This window comes from Botryllus schlosseri, chromosome 12 (genome assembly GCF_051294905.1).
Source record: "Botryllus schlosseri isolate E-star chromosome 12, Bs_hap1, whole genome shotgun sequence".
NCBI lineage: Eukaryota > Metazoa > Chordata > Ascidiacea > Stolidobranchia > Styelidae > Botryllus > Botryllus schlosseri.
Window position 1 is genome coordinate 2609670 of NC_137247.1, and position 18251 is coordinate 2627920.

Here is an 18251-nt window from a genome sequence, read left to right on the forward strand (position 1 = left end):
TTTCTTCCCACTTGCAAGACAACATTTTTTCTGCTGCACGACGTCGTAAAATTGCTATAATCGGTAATGGCATTGTCCCCTTTCTGTTGATGTCGTGATGAGCTGTTGTTCCGTGGACGTGAATCAAGGAATACCTGGTGATGTAATCGAGATTCTAGAATAGTATAATTTGACAACTCTATGGGTAGCGCAGTCTGCAGGACTATAGGAACACTACCGCTACCGGTGTTGCTAATAAGATTGCCCCACTTCTCTTGATGCCACAGTCATACATGATGGACTGCTTTTCAAATGTTTCCACTGGAATTCGGTCATTTCCGATGAGTGTGTTAAGAACCAAGGGATACCCGGCGATATAATCGAGATAATCGAATAGTTAAATAGTACATTTTCTAAATATATGTCTGTGACCAGCGTAACCGGCAGCAACACTACCGCCCACTTACGACTTATGAATTCGTGATCTGTTTGGTATCAATAATATGTATCACTTCACTATATCATATAGTATATATGACATCAAATTATACGATCGATTAGCTTAACCTTGACTGCATAACAGACATGGGAAGTACATATGATGAGGTCTGTGTTTCGATAGTAACACACAATGATTGACGTAAAAGAAGTGTGGAAAAGAAAATTTTGGTAATCTAAAGAGACCTGTTTGTTGGACGAGACCAGGGGTGGCCAACCTGCGGCCGTAGAAGGAAATTTGTGCGGCCGTGGACACGCAATTCCATTAGTATGTGTTGGCGGCCGTCGACATGCAATTTGAATTTTACGAATTGACTCCCAGTTTCTCGAGAGATTTCAACTAATCTTGAAATTTTTTTCGCGCCGCGTGCGATTCAATGTGACATCATTTTTCGATCTTAATATAGTAGCACCCTTTGCAATCAGATCCCCACAGTATAGATGCGGACATCAGAGGAAAATGATGCGCCTCATATAGAAATACCGACTCGGAATCGTGTGCTCCTCCCTATACCGACAATCCTGATGAGAGGTCACGAAGTAACAATATGAAACAGAGTGACTAAAAACAATCGGCCGAACCGAAGATGCATCATCATTTATATCTTGCCCCAAATTTTCGAAAACACTTCCTCCGTCAACTGTACCGGTGAATCAGACCACATGTGCTGAGATAGGATAATTATTTGATAGTAATACGTAAAACTACTAATATAAATGACGAAATTCATCAGTAAATATGAAAAAATTTCGCGATTCGCGCGACTATCGACAATCTCATAGCATGACCACTGTCCACCCGCGATTTCGGTACGTATAGTAAGCCTATATGATTCAATAGATAAGTCCAGAGTGTAGCGGAAATGGACATAGACAGTTTAACATGGGTAGGTTGGCGACTATGCCCTGGATTGCGGCCGTATGCTGCATGACTATAGTCGAAATGCGGCCGTGAATGACAAAAAGGTTGGCCACCCCTGGACTACTTTTGAGTGAGACGCTATATACTCAGTTAAGATAATGTATTGTCTGTATGTGCGCGTATTTATGTGTATTGGTGTCGTGCATTACTGATTACACGCATGTGAGAGTACCATTTCCCATTATGGATATATCCAGTGGTAGAACACAATTTTTATCAGCTGGTTCCATCACAAAAATCAAAATTTTCAGCTTGTTCTGTTACGAAAAGTGATTGGCCGTAACCAATAATGCTAAACGATTCTCTGATCTCGTAAAATTTCGAGAGGCGGTCTCTAACGAACCGGTACCAAACTGCTGAATCCGACCACTTGATATATTCATATTGAGGATGCAATTTTAATGATAAATTTGGCAGGCTATATGTCATCGAATTTGCAATGTGCGTGTGCGTCTCATTGAACACTCTCTTGCATTGTTTACAATATTTATATGCCATGGTGGATTCAATTGATTGACTTCACCAAGTCGTTTCGACTCCTGCCATTCTGTTTACTACATAGCAATTCTTACATGTGTCCTGAATTGATCAAAAATGATGATGGTGACTCATGTTTAAAGGATGCCCACGCGAAGAAGATTTCCCTTAACTACAACACCGTGATTACACCGTCTAATCCATTATTAAAGAGTCGTATTGCAAGTGATCTGCGGGAGCCTGCGCTCAAATGGAAGATGTCACACGACACCGTATATTTCATTTATCTCGCTAAGGACATGGTAAAACTACTTTTCGCAGCGGAGCGATCAATACTGACGGATGCAACATATGGCCAACAGCCTTCTACCAACAAATAATGATCCGAGCGGAGAGTGCGAATCACGCATGCGAGCGAAAAACGCGCACATGTACACTTTTGCGGGGCGAGATGCATAAGGTAACGTGGGAAGATGGTTACGTCATTCTTTATCGTTTGGACTGTAAAGGGTTGAGAAATAATCAGTTAAATTCAGCCAGTTCAATGCAGTCTCTTGGATACATGCATGATTGGACAATCTGCGACTTGATTTATCTGTATATTTACTCGAGAACCTTTGAAATTCACGCATGAATTCGCATCGCATAGGCCAGGTGAGTGTCTGATTTCGAAGACCATTCCTAGTCGTTTCGACACCTTAATATCTTTCACTGTAACGCATTCTTGTGGTGTATTGAAATTATGAAATTTTTAGCAATAAATTGAATTGAATTGAATGAATTTTTCAATAATAGGTGGGCTAATGAGACGCAATTCCAATGCGACGACAATTGAGACCTCCAAGACGTCTCTTTGCGCATAATTCTCAATATAGTTCAGCTTATTTACAATTTTATCAGATCAATGCACCACAAGATTGCCATACAATGAAAAGATAGGAAGGTGTCGAAACGACTTGGAGTGGTCATTGAGATCAGGCACCCACCTACACTAAGGCGATGTAAAGAGGAGGCAAGCACACAGAATTAAAATTAAAGAAGATAAGTCGGTTCGCAGAGTGCTTCTTCAAACCTTAGTAGATTTTATTATATAATGCATTATATATTATTTTATAATTTTATCGACGTAGCTAGGAGGCAATAGGGAAATGGTCATGGTGCGGCAATTTGTGACTTGGTCACTGTAACGCCATGTGTCGTCTTTGCATCATTGTGGATACGTGATATAAAAATATATCATTTCTTCCTCAGATTTTCAGCTGCCTCTGCTAAATTTTCGCAGTCAGAAAAAAAGATTGGCCATTTCTTCGATATATTGTTCAGGTTCTGTGTTGTCAATATTATAATTTGTAAGGAAAAATTATATCGCAATCTGTAATAAACCTCCATCTGCCTACGGGCTTTGTAGCTTTGTATAAATGTGAGTTAGATGTACACCAGCCCGTATATCAGATCGAGACACTGACATGTGAGCATGTGAGCATAAGCATGCTATAATTATTAAGCATGTGTGTTGAAGGTTAATTTTAAACAACCCTGATTGCTCAACTGTCAGGAAACTGTATTGTAGATAACGTTAAAGGACATAGCATATAGGTAGATACTAGATAGATATATCCGGAAGACCATGATGAAGAATCGGGATACCGTTTCAAATCCGTATCGCGTTCCAAAGCAACCTACCCCGACGTGGATCAAAGTCGCAATCGCCGGATCACTCTTCATCAACCTGGCTTTAATTGCTGGATTCGTGCTTCTCAGTAAGTATATAGTATTGAACACAGGGGGTACACTTTTAGCGAACAGAGTGTGTATTCACAGCCTAAAGGTGGTACACGACAACAGAACCTGAATAAGAATTATATCGCGGTTTTGAATCCTAAGTCCATATGTCCATACTGCGTACCTTCCTACGCCCCTAAGTGCAAGCATCAGTTTAATTGAAATGTTGTGTTTGATTAATATCGTGGTGTAGTTCTAAGGTAGGTTTCGTATGCCACGGATGTCTGTTCACACCCTTATATCACGGATGGCAAACTAGTGTGTTTACTAGGGCAAGTTTTGCAACTTTTTTCACAGCTTCCGGCAGCTTCCTATATACTCAGAAGTTATGTAGTATGGTTTGTTTGTTTGATTGTTTTTGAGGTAGTCATAGTGTTTGTCGACTATTATGGTCATTACTCAGGCCCATATTCTTCAGTTTTATTCCGTAACTGCCGACTTATATTCTGAAGTCGACCTCGGTCGGACGCAAACCCGCAACCCCTTGGTGTTGCAGGCGCGGATTATACCACTGCGCTATCTTGCAGCATGTAGTATGGTGTTTCAAACTGTTTGGAGGAATCTTATATTGCAACCTTTTTGCAACTTTTCTCCATTTTATCAAGCTGCTTTTTCGATTTCGACGGCTGCTTTTTCGATTTTTTTTTGTGCAAATTTTTGCAAGTTTGTTCGATTTTACATACAACTAACTTTTTACTGGAAATATTTAGTGCTATATGTAAGTAGATCGCTTGATTATTTCACTGTCGTATAAAATTGAGGTCATTTCTGATTTGACGTACATTCAGGCTAGACAGCCGAAAAATATATTTCCACTGGGTCAATTTTTTCAGGTTATTGATTTTGTTGAAGTCGCCAACACTGAGTTTTGCTACAGTGCCTTGGATAAGGATCGATTCGAGTATATCATATCAAAATAATTTAAAGGAACTTGTCCAATTGTCCATAAATGTACCTTAGTGCTACTTTTATGAAAAATAAGTGCAACTTTCCACGGATTTGACTTCATCAAAAATTTCGCTACGAGCGTCCGTAAGCACGTATAACCAGGGGTCTTTAAAGAGTACTTAAGTACAATTTAGCAAAAATAGCTTATTTTATACTCAACCAGAATTTTAAATTATACTAAATTATACTTTTATGAAAAATGGCTTTCCTGGCGTAGGAGGGTACCATACTGAGACTTTTATGTGAAAACAAGCTCGTGTTTTGCGTTACTCCACCTGCCGGTGTTTCAAGTTTAATGATCTAACCAAAAATCACACAAGTTTCTGCAGCTCTTGAAACTGTTTTGCATGAAGGCAACCTTCGAGCGAGAAATCGGTCAGGCTCTCCCGGTAGTCATCCTTTTCAATTCCGATGGCGGGAAAATCCGCCTCAACTGGTGCCGTCATTGGAAACGCGGTCGAGAGCGTCCCGCAGAAGTCCTTTAGGGTGAGCAAGTGGATGTTCATACCCTCGAGGATACCCCAAGCGTCCCTGAAGCTGCTGTCAGGGCCCTCCTCCTCCAACGTAATGCGGAAATTGTCATGGTTTCTGTAAAAGTCCCGCAGTTGAGCGTGTTCCGTCTCGACATCATTGAGTTTTTCTTCGGCCCACGCAGCTGCTCGAAGCCGTCCTGACTGTTCGCGAACCAAGTCAGAGACAGCTGAACGACGCAACTTAACCAGTTCCTTCGGGAGCGTCGGTGGTATCTCGTTGTATTTGGTGTCCGCGTTGTTTGCTAGGAGATCACAGACGCCATGAAGTAGGTTGCAAACCAGAAGGCCGACTCCCCTTTGAACAGTTTTCCTTGTAACCTCCGAGATTTCATCAAGTTTGGCCTGCACAAAAAGTCCTAAGTCGAGGATGAACTCCTGAACATTTGTCATGCAAACAGTTGATAAATTTGTTTGACAGTTTTCGCTCCAAACACAGGAACAGCAATCACGTGAAAGTTGTGAATATCACCATCCTTGGTTGAATACAATCGAATACGAATATCCAAGTAATTTGTACTCCGCTTATTACCACAATCGACGGGAACAGAAAATGCCCAGGACTGTTCCAACAAATCTTTGAGACCCTGCTCACACAGCGCTGCGCAGGAAGAACCCCAGTGCGGCGCGGCATCTGTACCCCCGCCGCTGCCGGTCTCCCCACCCAACCGCCAGGCAGCACCTGTGGGAGCCAGCAGGGCCCGAACGGAAGCGATAAACCCACCAATGCGTTTCTTAGAGACTCCGGTGAACTGACAAACACCGAAAAACGGTAAACAAAAAACAAAAAAAATCCTTATTTTATACTCGCCAGAAATTTTATTTTATACTAAATTGTACTTTTGATACCCAAAAGTACAATTTAAAGTGGCCTGCGTATAACACATGAATCAATCAGAACCGTCTCTTCCATAAAGTGACCAAAACATGCTACCGACTGTGTATATATACAGAAAAAGGAAAACGCTGATAAATGACGATGATTGGCTCAAAACGCGCGATAATTACATTAAAACACGCAAATAAGGGAATTAAAGTCAGTCGCTAACAAATCAGGTGAAAAATTCGATCAACACCCCGAAAACGGAGTTTATGAATTCTGAGATAGGCCTATTGCATCTGTTTTCGTGTAATACCTTTTGTGTGTGAACACACACACTGTTTTCGTTGAGAGTGTAGGAATGTCATAGTGACTTTGGTTATAAAAATTACCGATGCATCATTATCCAATACCTAATATTGCTCCGAAGTTTGCACGCAAAACACCTATAGGCCTATACATTACACATATAGGTCTATATATTACAGTCATGCCATGTATGGTGTGGTTCAATCAATTTCAACCTCGCCGGAAGGTTCAAATACGTATCAAATCATTGAAAATCAACCGTGTAATCGCTCAGTCAAATGTCTCATTTCACGCGAGATGAAATCCACTTTCCGATCGATTTGCGCGCCGACAAATGAGTGCGCGTTTACGTCCGTCAATATTGTGGGCGTTAGCGATCGGTCAACAAAAATACTATCTAATCAGATTCAGATCCGGTGATGGGTGGCAACTAATCAAGATTGTTGCAGTTGCCAATACTGCCGAACCATGAAAATACTCCTGGTAGAGCCATGAAAGATGCAATCTTGATCAAAAAAAGCTAACAAACATACAAGGCTTCCGTAGAGAAGGGGTGGCCAACCTTTTTGCCATTCACGGCCGCATTTCGACTACTCATGTAGCCTACGGCCGCATTCCAGGGCATCGTCGTAAAGAAGTAGCTGGACGCCAAATACCCATGTTAAAGTGTATTTGTATATGTCCGTTTCCGGTTGAACTCTGGATTAATCTATTTAATGATATAGGCTTATTATACACACACACACACCGAAATCAGGAGTGGTCACTGGTTATGTTACGGGATTGTCCACATAATTTTTAAGATTCACTTATGAATTTCGGCAATGATATTTGTAGTTTTACATATTACTATCACACGTTTATCCTTTCTCAGCCCACGTGATCGGATTCACTGGTAGACTTGATGGAGGGTGTGTTTTCGAAAATTTGGGGCAAGTTATAAATGAGACAGAGAGAGAGAGAATTCTTTTATTCGTCAACCATGAAATATAGTATAGGCAATGTCCACAAACATTCACGTCCAACAGTACTCATTTTTTTATATTTTTTTAACTATATATATTCTACACGGTATAGACTGGGAGACCCGATATGACCAAAGTCTTCTAGGCCGGAGTCACCCAAGCATATTTGGCAGTATTAATAATAATAATATGAATCAATTTCTTCTCTCAATCGAGTAGCACAGCAACGAGTAACGAAATAAACAAAAGTAAATTAAAGATAGTAACATTAGTGATTGTTGCATGCTGTTACTTCTTGACCTGTCATCAGGATTGTCGGTATAGTGAGGAGCACACGATTCCGAGTTGGTATTTCTATATGAGGCGCACCATTTTCCTCTGCTGTATACGCATCTGTATTGTGGGGCTCTGATTGCAAAGAGCGCTACTATATATAAAAAAAAAAATTAAAAACGAAGTCACATTGAATCGCGCACAGCGCGAGGAAAATTTCAAGATTAATTAAAATCTTTCAAGAAAACGGGAGTCAATTCGTAAATTCAAACTTAATGTCGACGGCTGCCAACACATACTAATTGAAATACGTATCCACGGCCGCACAAATTTCCTTCTACGGCCGCAGGTTGGCCACCCCTGCCGTAGAGGAAAATTCAATTCAATTTATTGCTAATATTTTCATTATTTCAATACACCACAAGACTACGATACAATGAAAGATAGGAAGGTGTCGAAACGACTCGGAGTAGCCTAGTCTTCGATATCAGACACCCACCTGGCCTATGCGATATAGAAAAGGAGGCATGCACAATTGCACACTGAATGGAAAGTAAAGGAAGATAATATAAAAGGACAAGTGATAAAAAGGTGGCGTGTGTCGGAAGGTAGTTTGATGGCATGAAGGTTATGACTGTTGATGAGAGAATTCTCAAATATGAAATTCGGACTATACACAGAACAGTAACGATGAATTGGAGGCAATTCGCGCAGCGCGCGAAAATTCTTTTCATTTGACAGCTGCTCCGCGCCCCCTTCGGATGCTTTCACGCCCCCAAGAGGAGCACGACCCCAGTTTGAGAACCACTGCTCTATAGTCTACTCTACTGTATGCTACTGCCATAAACAGAATTTACGCCAGCCTGTAATGGTATATAAACGAATCTCGGTGACTCTAAAATGAATTCCGAACAGCACGGGGCAGAACTAATGGAATTCCGGATCACGTCCGACAGACGGTTAGCAGTAGGATTTCCTTCAGAAAGAGCCGCGATCATGTTGCATAATTAATTCTTGAGGCATATTTAATTCATGACTGAAAAACGCGTAGGTGAGTTAGGCCGAGACATTGCTGTGAGCAGTTTTTGCAATGACGTTATCCCCAAGGTTACGTATTCCGTATTCCCAGGCCATATGTCGTTGGAATTCAGTCAGTGATTGGCAGAGAAAACTTGGCCTCATATTTCAGACTCGCTGTTATATATTGTCTCGTTCGAGGCTGGACTACAGTATGTGGATGATACAGTACCAGTATTTTGGGGTCGAATACGTATTTCATTTTCACGATGGTACTCTGACGCATATCGCATGGATAGGTGTCTCGTCCATCGACATTATCAATGCCGCAAAACACCATCGATATCTAATCTGTACAGCTGGATGGTGTATCGATCACGGCTTGTAACGAAAGCCCCTGTGCGTTTCTCATTTGAATGCTGCATCGCTTGGGGATAATTTGTGTGCTTCCAGACGTCGAGAAATCGATGCTACAGACAATTAGAACTTTGATCATCAAAGCGATTCTGTTAAATGGTCGGTCGTCTGCGGATATATTGAACAGAAAATCAATTGCTTGGATGTAGCCGAGAAAGAAACATGTATTCTGGCTATAACGTTCAGCGTTATCGTTAAAATCCTGTATTTACCCGAGAATCGCCCTTGCATTTCACATTATATTGCGTTCTGTGATTTCTAATAAACCAATGAATTTGATGGTTAAGTAGCCTATACCATATACTTTAATATATTTGTAGCACCAAGCCTGCCCAAATCCTTGCATTGCTGCATATCCATTGCGTTATCTTCACTGTTAGCACATTTATATCTACACATTCTATCATATATTGTACACCATTAACAATGGGCCAACACGACCATACTGACTGTGTTTAATGTGATCATATCCACCAAACTGCCGGGATGACTCCGAGTAACATTCATTTTAAATACCGTTAGCTGCTGTAATTTAACGACAAGCTTGGCGACTATATAGTGTTCCACTTGATGAAGCATACGAACATGACATAAATATTCAACTACTACCTTCTACACATAGATCACTATGTTAACTGATATTCATATATATTGCTTCGCTTGCAGTGACAGCTACGGATAGATGCGCTACACCGTGCAACGTAACCTCAGTAAAAGATGGGATACAGCGTCGAATCATGTTTCAAGATGACCCGAAAGGCGAAGTGAGTAGTAGCTAACACCGATAATCGAATAACCTTTTTCTTTTCTAGAACCTATGTTGCATGTAGGCTATATTTATATTATCCGAACACATCTAGGACTTCTTGACCAAGCTTCTATCCTCATTTTCAGGTGATAAATTCCAATAACGAATCGTTTTACTGATATCAATCATATATTTGTAATCATGACATTAGGCTACCGTCTTCGGCTTGGTTTCGAGTCGGCGTGAATAGTACAATATCGTTGATTACATAAGCAGACTCGCAAGTTGAACGCGAAGACGAAGATAGATGATACAGAACGCATTGAAACAGCACGAGGAGGGCCGACACCACGCGTGGGAGTGGTCGAGGACTTGGAAAAGAAGGTTGATGCATTCTCTGAACGCCTGACGAGATTTGAGCGCCACTTAGACACCACCGGGTCACGAATTAGGTCCGTGGAAAGATTGTGCAGGTGATTAACTTATTTTCACCATCCATGGGCGCTACTGCAGTGACGATTGCTTGATATTTTGCTCGGTATAACTTGAATTGTAATATGCAGTATTGCCATCGAATCGGATAGATCGCGGGTCCCAACCAGAAAAGGTTTGAGTTTGGGAATCTCACGAGAGGCTTCCAGTTTCCGTGATTAACACAAGTCCACCTTCAAAAATCCCGGTTTGATGATTACCCGAAAACGAATCCAATGCCCGGCGAAGTGTACAAATTGAGTCGCCAACATCGTTAACCCGCTATACCTAGGCCTATTATTAGCTATGCGATCCTGGCCCTTTGCTGTTAGAATTCTTAGTTACTCCTTTCTCACGACGAAGAGCAGAATATGTCTGTATGTATCTAAATATCGAATGTGGCATTCCATCTAAACCTGTATTGTAAAGTCCACATATATTTATATCAACTGGATGCTATTTCTACAGAGATCTTGCAAGACCTCAGGATTTCAATACAGTTCCGTCCATCACCCAGAGCAGTGTTTCCTCAGAAAATAGTGATCTCGAAGAGCTTATTTATATAGTGAAAGACAACGTCGCAGGTATGGAACTTGAAGAGTAACTTTCTAAACCTAGATGTGAATTGATATTTTGAATAAAAGATACCTCGAGTCGTATGGAAATTTGTTTTTATAACCATGTTTTTGTGTTGACAGCTTTGGAGACGAGACTTGACAAACACATCGTCGACTCTCAACAAAGTAAGTCCTTTGGATTGATTCAGGAATCTAGTTAATATTACGTTCACCGTGCGCTTTTATATATGTTCGGTGTAGCGTTGTATACTTAAAAGTTCGAACTTGAATGTGTTAATCCAATATGTTACGCAGTTCGGACCCTACTTCGGTAGAGCCGTGTAGTAGGCCTACACGCACGCATTTAAATTGCAAAACGATTTCCAGTTATTTCTCCATTGCATTCAGATTGCGCAGACAGTCGGCATTATCAATACGAGTCAAGATGCTACTACGTAGTAGAGGCGCGGGTTGATCAACAAAGATCACAAAACCTTTGTCACATAACGTACAGGCAGAGTGGAATACTTGCTGTTATAAAAGATAACTTGCTACAGGTAAAGCTATTTATGAGTCGATTCTAAGCTTACAATTAAAATAGAAATCGATTTCATTGACGATTTCAAGTCGTTTCAATACCTTCCTATCTTTTCATTGTATCACAGTCTTGTGGTCTTTTGAAACGATCAAATTCACTGGCCCACAAAATGAAGAAAAAACTTTTTAGGCAGAACATCTGAGAACCGTTTCTGGGGTTTTTGAGGTTGCTGATTACGAATATCACATTAGTTTTGTCAGATTGGCTCTATGTCAAAAGATATTTATACCCCTAAAAAGCCCAAAAGTACTGTATTTAGCCTTAAATATTTCACTTGATAGGAAGAAAATTGTAATTTTTTTAAATTTTATACTGCGCATTAATATCTAATTGACTATGAAGAACCCTCATGTCATTCTCAGTCATTCTATCAATATTAACATGACATGATGCGAAATATTTGTTTGTCAAAAAAAGCAGTTAGTCAAGCCTAAAAATAGTACTTTTGCACAACGGAAATACATATTCTTCTGTAGCTATTGGTCATTCTACCAAGATAAAAGAGGAGTATAAAGCTGTAAAATTTGTCCTTGAAAGGCTTAACCACAATAATCATATGCGTCTCATTTCTTTTGACTGGTAAATGGATAATTTTCCGCCGAGTCAACAAAGTTGGTATACCTAGTAACCAGTGGTGGCTTTTGGGGTGGGCGAGGTGGGCGGTCGCCCGGGGCCCCCCCTGGTCGAAGGGGCCCCCCCTATTTGGATTTTGCGCTTTTTTCAAGGAGACTGACGAATAAACATGGAAATCCGTGCACCAAGCAAAAATATGATTCCGTACAGATGTGTCAATCATCATCAAATCACTGCATTTGTTAGAAAAGTCCCATATCCCGATAATCATCACGTCTCTGCATGCGGTAGAATCACTTGGTTTTGATGTAGTCTATCCTTGCACACATGCAAAATAGGCATGGCCGAATCCAACACCTGGGCAAACCATTGCGGTGGTGAAAGATAGATAATAATAACCGTTGCGGAAGGGGGGTCTGGGGGGCGGAGCCCCCCAGAAGTTACGGATAGATACTTATAGGGGGGCCCCCCCGGTAAGTCTCGCCCAGGGCCCCCCCGTTCGTAGGGCCACCACTGCTAGTAACCCTATCAAACGAGAACCTTAAATCTAGTATCTGGTATATTCGAATACCGATGAAAGATTCCAATTTCACATTAGCAAGGAGTTCACTGCATGTAATTTATCCGAACATGTAGTAAATATAACTTTTTAGATGAGCACAAAGCACCCAACTATAAACAGTTGGTCCGAAAATTCGTATCTGTATATCGAAAACTTGAGCACAAACATGAGCATAAAAGTTCACTTCCTGTTCAGTCATCTTTATATATTTCCTGATTTCCTTGTTGTTTAGTAAGGGTAGAGCAGTGGTTCCCAACGTGGGCGATATCGCCCCCCAGGGGGCGATTTGGCGATCTAGGGGGGCGAAAATGACGAAGGGGGCGATAGGGGGGCGAAAATGGACAAAGGGGGCGATGGGGGGCGAAAATAGCGAAGGGGGCGATAGGGGGGCGATGACGCGTCAAAGCGGACCTTTTTTTTTTTTTTTTTTTTTTTTTTTTTTAGTCATCCACCTAGCAATTTGGAGAGAAAAAACGTTATTTTCAGCTCTGAGCGGAGAAAGATGACCTTTTTTTTTTTTTTTTTTTTAGTCAACCCGCCGGTGATTACAGTCTGTATGCCCAATTATCGGTGCACAAAATTTGGGGGGCGATGATCGGTGTTGACCTCGAAAAGGGGGCGATCGGTCGAAAAAGGTTGGGAACCACTGGGGTAGAGGCTCTACCAAGACATCAGAATAATAAAAGAAAGATATTAGGGCAGATGAGATGAACAATTGAACATATTATGTTAGACCATTGCCGGAACCTTTCGAGAAACTGCACTGAATATAGCTCACAGGCGAAAATCGTACAAAAAACAATTGTGATTTAAATTATATCAATAATATCATATTCCAACTGATTTATTTCAAATTTACAATAGGTGGTTGACGTAAAACTGATTGAAATAATGCCATGTTATTTGATTATCTAGGTAAATACTTATGTACATGGCTGGGGTTTATTTATGTACATGATATCCGTGAAAGTCTGTAACTTTGATAAATCTACTACCCCTAAATATAGTGCTGTTGCTGTATTTTGATTCAAAAGAGTCTTATGTCTGTAAAAATAACAAGTATAGATTGAATTTCTAAACTCTATAGTACGATTGAGTCGATTTTATATCTAGTCATTTCCGCAAAAATGGGGGATTTCGGTCAAAATAGCCCCATGGGTTATCTCCACAACAAGAGCCAATTTGAAAAAACTAAGGTCATATTCGGAATCAGTGCCCTTCAGAACCCCCAGAACCACTCTTACTTTGTCTGCCTAAAAATATGTGTTGACCAGTGTAATAAATTAATACTGACACGTCAACTTAGAGCAACCAGTCAAATTACAGGCTTACAGTTGCGACCAGAGCATTCGATGTCACTTATTTTCGGGATATTAATGCGTTTAAGGCCTTATAACGTTGCAAATATATTAATTGGTGGCATTTCCTTTAGAAATTCATTTCCAGCAAACTGGCCAACCTCAACAAGCTCTACTGGATCGGCGTGGAACGCGACTCGAGCAGGACACATCACAACAGAACTTTTCGATACTTGGACGGCAACAAGGTACAAAACGACGTTTGGGAAATGTGGATGCCCGGACACCAGAGAAAAGATGGCAGACACGGATGCGTGGCTTTGCAATACGATAATGTGGAAGAAGGGTGGTACTGGAAAGACTACAGTTGCTCGGAGCAGTTCGGGTACATCTGCCAATACCATGCTGTAACTCATACATCCTTGATGCCTGCAAATTAGTAAATAAGGATCTCGCAATAGTTGTTTTATTTTCTTCGCTACATGGTCTCCAAGAGTTCGAACTTTCAATCGCTTAAAATTCAACTGTTTCACAGCACTGCGTGCACTCGATAAATGAGACCGATCGGCCATTGGAATGTTCGCTGGACGAACAATTACGTGCTTAAATCGGTAACTTTCTCGACCTCACAAAATATTATCAACCTACCTATAACCTACATATATAGAATGTCCCAACTGCGATTTTATACTACTAGTAATTCGGCTGTACACGTGTTTTCACTTTCGCACAATACAAACTTTTGTATGTTGAGTAACTGAAGAGCTTGTTCAAGGAAAGGAACTTTAATCTACAATTGAATAATACATTCACATTGAAATAAACCCGAATATTTTCGGCTCGTCAGGGTCGGGTATATTCAAATATGAGTATTAATGTATTATTCAATTGTATTAGGGCAGTGGTTCCCAAACGGTGGGGAATTCCCCACTGGTGGGGAATTCAATGGTTTCTGGTGGGGAATAGACCAGAGATGAGCATGGATTAGGATTAGGATTTAAAAAAACAGGATTTGTGAAATTTTGTCGGATTTGTATTGGATTAGGATTGAAGATCTTTTTCTGAACGGATTAGGATTTGGATTGGATTTACCTATTTTCTGGGAGATTGATATGTCGTTTGACGAATGGTGACAAAACTTTATTCAGATCAGTTATAAACGTACTTATATGGTTACTAGGTTATCTTGAATCAAGGCAATCGTTGGTTGTGAAAGAAAATTTTCCAATCCCTGCCTTGCATAAATTGACATTTTTTCTGAATTTCCAGTTGGAATCGGATTAGGATTGGACATGGACTTGAATATGAAAAAGTTATGGATTTGGATTTGGATTTGAAGATTCGGATTCGCATTGGATTAGGACATGGAAATTCTAAATCCGCTCATCTCTGCCAGAGATGAGCATGGATTAGGATTAGGATTTAAAAAAACAGGATTTCTGAAATTTTGTCGGATTTGTATTGGATTAGGATTAGAGACTTTTTTCTGGACGGATGAGGATTTTGATTAGATTTACCGATTTTCTGGGAGAGAGAGAGAGAGAGATATGATATTCTTTCTCGCCTGCACCATCGAGATGCTTTGGCGACGGAGTTGCGATACGGCCCCATGAGGTCATCTAGTCCGCACCACCGTTTTTTTTTCTCCTCCATGCTATCCGTGATTGCTGAGCGCCTAGCAGGATAGCTGCGGATACCATTTTTCGAGTCTTTGGTATGACCCGGCCGGGGATCGAACCCACGTCCTACCGCTCGAGAAGCCGGACGCATAACCATTTCACTATCTCGCGCGGTTGATTGATATGTCTTGTGGCGAATGGCGACAAACTTTATTCAGATCAGTTAATAATATACTTATGGTTACTAAGTTATCTTGAATCAAGGGAATCGTTGGTTGTGAAAAAAAAATTTACAATTCCTACGCTGCATAAATTAGCATTTTTCCCTGAATTTTCAGTTGGAATCGGATTAGGATTGGACATGGACTTGAATATGAAAAAGTTATGGATTAGGATTTGGACTTGGATTTGAAGGTTCGGATTTGGATTGGATTAGGACATAGAAATTCCAAATCCGCTCATCTCCGGAATAGACGCATTTGTTAAACATTATACAGGATAGTCTACATATTTACTAAGACACATGCGCGATTACTGTTACCAGATACCTGCTCTGGAATGTATGTATCAAAAATTATATTGCGTGTTGTTCACAAAAACTCATTTTTCAACTCTGGATAACCAATAATGGCGTCACAGACGCATCCAGCACAACCAGTATGATGTGAAATAACGCTTTCGCTAAATTGTGATAGTTACTGGCAGGGCCGTAACACCACTTTGTCAGCCCCCCCCCCCCCCAAAAAAAAAAACGTTGGTCCGGGGCCCCCCATATGGTGATAAACCGTACTTATGGGGGGCTTCGCCCCCCAGACTCCCTAAGGCTGTACGGTATTTACATCTACTTATCTGCTACATTGTAGGGCCGCTTAGTGAGTCAGCTTTTCTCGCCTAAACGCGCGAAGCGCGAGAAATTTCTATACTTCATGACTGAATCGGTCAATATGATCAGGAATTGCATATATTGCTATCAATTTTCATCCTCTCTACGATCACGTAATCTGATTTACCGGTAGAGCTGAGTGAGGTGTGTTTGAAACGGTAGGACTCCTCAATAAAAATTGAGCATATCCCAGTGCATACACGTTGGCAGGAACTAAACAGCACTTCGTCAGGCCCCTTTCCCCCCAGAAAAACTTGGGCTATTGCATGGGCTCCCATAAGGCGATAACCGGACCTCCCATCACGTTGTTCGCTTTTGCCACGAAATTACAGTTGCATGCAGTTACAGCCACAGTCGCCTAGTGAGCCAGCGCGAAGCGCGGACATTCTCGATAATTCATGACAAAATAAGATCGGGAATCGCATATATATTTCTATCAATTTCTTGTCCTCTCTGCTCGGGTAATCAGATTACCGGTAGAGCTGAGTGAGGTGTCTTTGAAACTGTAGAGCCCGTAAATAATAATTGAACATATTCTAGGGTTACCATATTTTTGTGAAGCAAATTCCGGACACTCTTTAGCGCTCACTAGCAGATTTTAAAATGAGTTGTAACACATTGACCGTCAATATGACGTCACACTGGCAAAGCATTGCCCATCGACTGTATGCACTATACAGGAATGAAGTGGAACATAGGTCATGAATTGGGCCATCTATAATGTGAGCTCTGGTGATTGCTACTTGCTAGGGTTTGCAATAGATTCCTCCACTGGTCGGATGAAATCATCTGGCGAGCCGTGTCTCGCCTGTCAGGATTGTGTTTCACAGCCCTGCTATACAGTTAGGTCGGTACGACTATCAGTTTATGTGTTTTAATCAGGTCCGAAACAACATTATTTCCTCCCCCCTTCCGCCCAAAAAAGCACTGATCTTGGGCCCACCATAGGGTAGTCGATGTAACTTGTTGGGCACTTAGCCACTCACTATATGCATTTGGCTGTTAAATTTTATGTATGAATTCTGTCAATAATATTGATTCTCCGATATATTAGGCTACTATAAAATGCACCGGCAAGTTGCACATCCGGTGATTTCCAACCTTTCATAGTCGCGACCTCATTTCCCACTTGAAAATGTTCCGTGGCAAAGCTCAAAACTTGATAAGCTGATTACAAAAAAAATTCAGCTTGCCCACCAGGGCTGTGGAGTCGGTAAATTTTACCACCGACTCCGGCTCCGACTCCGACTCCACACATTTTCAATATACCGACTCCGACTCCGACTCCGACTCCTGAGTCTTTAAACGTACTGACTCCAACTCCGACTCCGACTCCGACTCCAGCATTATTACCAATTTACTTCGAAAATTATATGCCACATTGTCGGTTGAATGATTATACAATCATTAAACATATGCAAACATATGATTTACGGTGGCATGCTAAATTGTTTCATTGTGGCACATCTGGAATTATCCACTATGCAATTAACATGAAAGAAAGATTTGCTAAATATCCTTCCTTTTTCAAGTTTTTATAACATGGACTCTCTAATATACTGAAATGTATGAATCATCCAAATATGGCAGATATCCAATCCTGTATAATAAAAATGTAGATAAAAAAATCCAAGTGTAGCTCTTGTGTATGAGTCAGCAACTAATATAGAGATTGAACTTACTAATTCTGTCATTGCACAGCACACTATCCTGATTACAAGCACACACACTCTTACTAGGCATTGGTCATAAATGAAATTTAGTTAAGTAGTCAAAGACCATAGCCTATGTCTAGTCTACATGTACTTAATCAAGTATTCAAGGATTGGGACTTGCAGTCCTTCTCAAATATTTGTTCGACCCAAGCAGCTAAGCTACACTACAAATATTTTTAATGTTGTCAAGTGGGAAGCATCGTTTGGTCATATTTACATCATTTTTACAATTTTACAAAACCAGCCGATGCATTTGCTCTGCCACAGTATCATGGTTTAATTCCAAAAAT

General features: G+C 40.8%; 2 protein-coding genes and 1 long non-coding RNA gene across 5 annotated transcripts in view; 1 reads left to right on the forward strand and 2 right to left on the reverse strand.

The window, feature by feature from the left end:
• The window catches only part of LOC145451529 (coiled-coil domain-containing protein 124-like), a 93741-nt gene that overhangs the window by 61738 nt on the left and 13752 nt on the right, over positions 1 to 18251 (reverse strand). The window contains exon 2 of one of the 2 annotated variants that reach the window (XM_080329744.1): positions 14533 to 14583. The exons of the other annotated variant lie outside the window; for it this stretch is intronic. The gene's annotated coding sequence lies outside the window, so the exon portion shown is untranslated. Of the gene's footprint in view, positions 1 to 14532; positions 14584 to 18251 lie in introns of those variants that run through there. 2 annotated transcript variants of the gene reach the window in all.
• Positions 1 to 18251, reverse strand: part of LOC145451538 (uncharacterized) — a 232931-nt gene that overhangs the window by 21931 nt on the left and 192749 nt on the right. The gene's annotated exons all lie outside the window — the stretch shown is intronic.
• Positions 3436 to 14568, forward strand: LOC145451526 (uncharacterized). Of its 2 annotated transcripts, none has more exons than XM_080329739.1 (7): positions 3436 to 3636; positions 9604 to 9701; positions 9959 to 10158; positions 10625 to 10740; positions 10855 to 10899; positions 11122 to 11270; positions 13879 to 14568. In XM_080329739.1, the coding sequence occupies exons 1-7, from the start codon at positions 3504 to 3506 to the stop codon at positions 14182 to 14184; spliced, it is 1047 nt and encodes a 348-aa protein (XP_080185865.1). In that variant the 5' UTR covers positions 3436 to 3503; the 3' UTR covers positions 14185 to 14568. The 2 variants fall into 2 exon arrangements, with proteins under 2 accessions (XP_080185865.1, XP_080185866.1); XM_080329740.1 differs by having other exon boundaries at positions 9962 to 10158.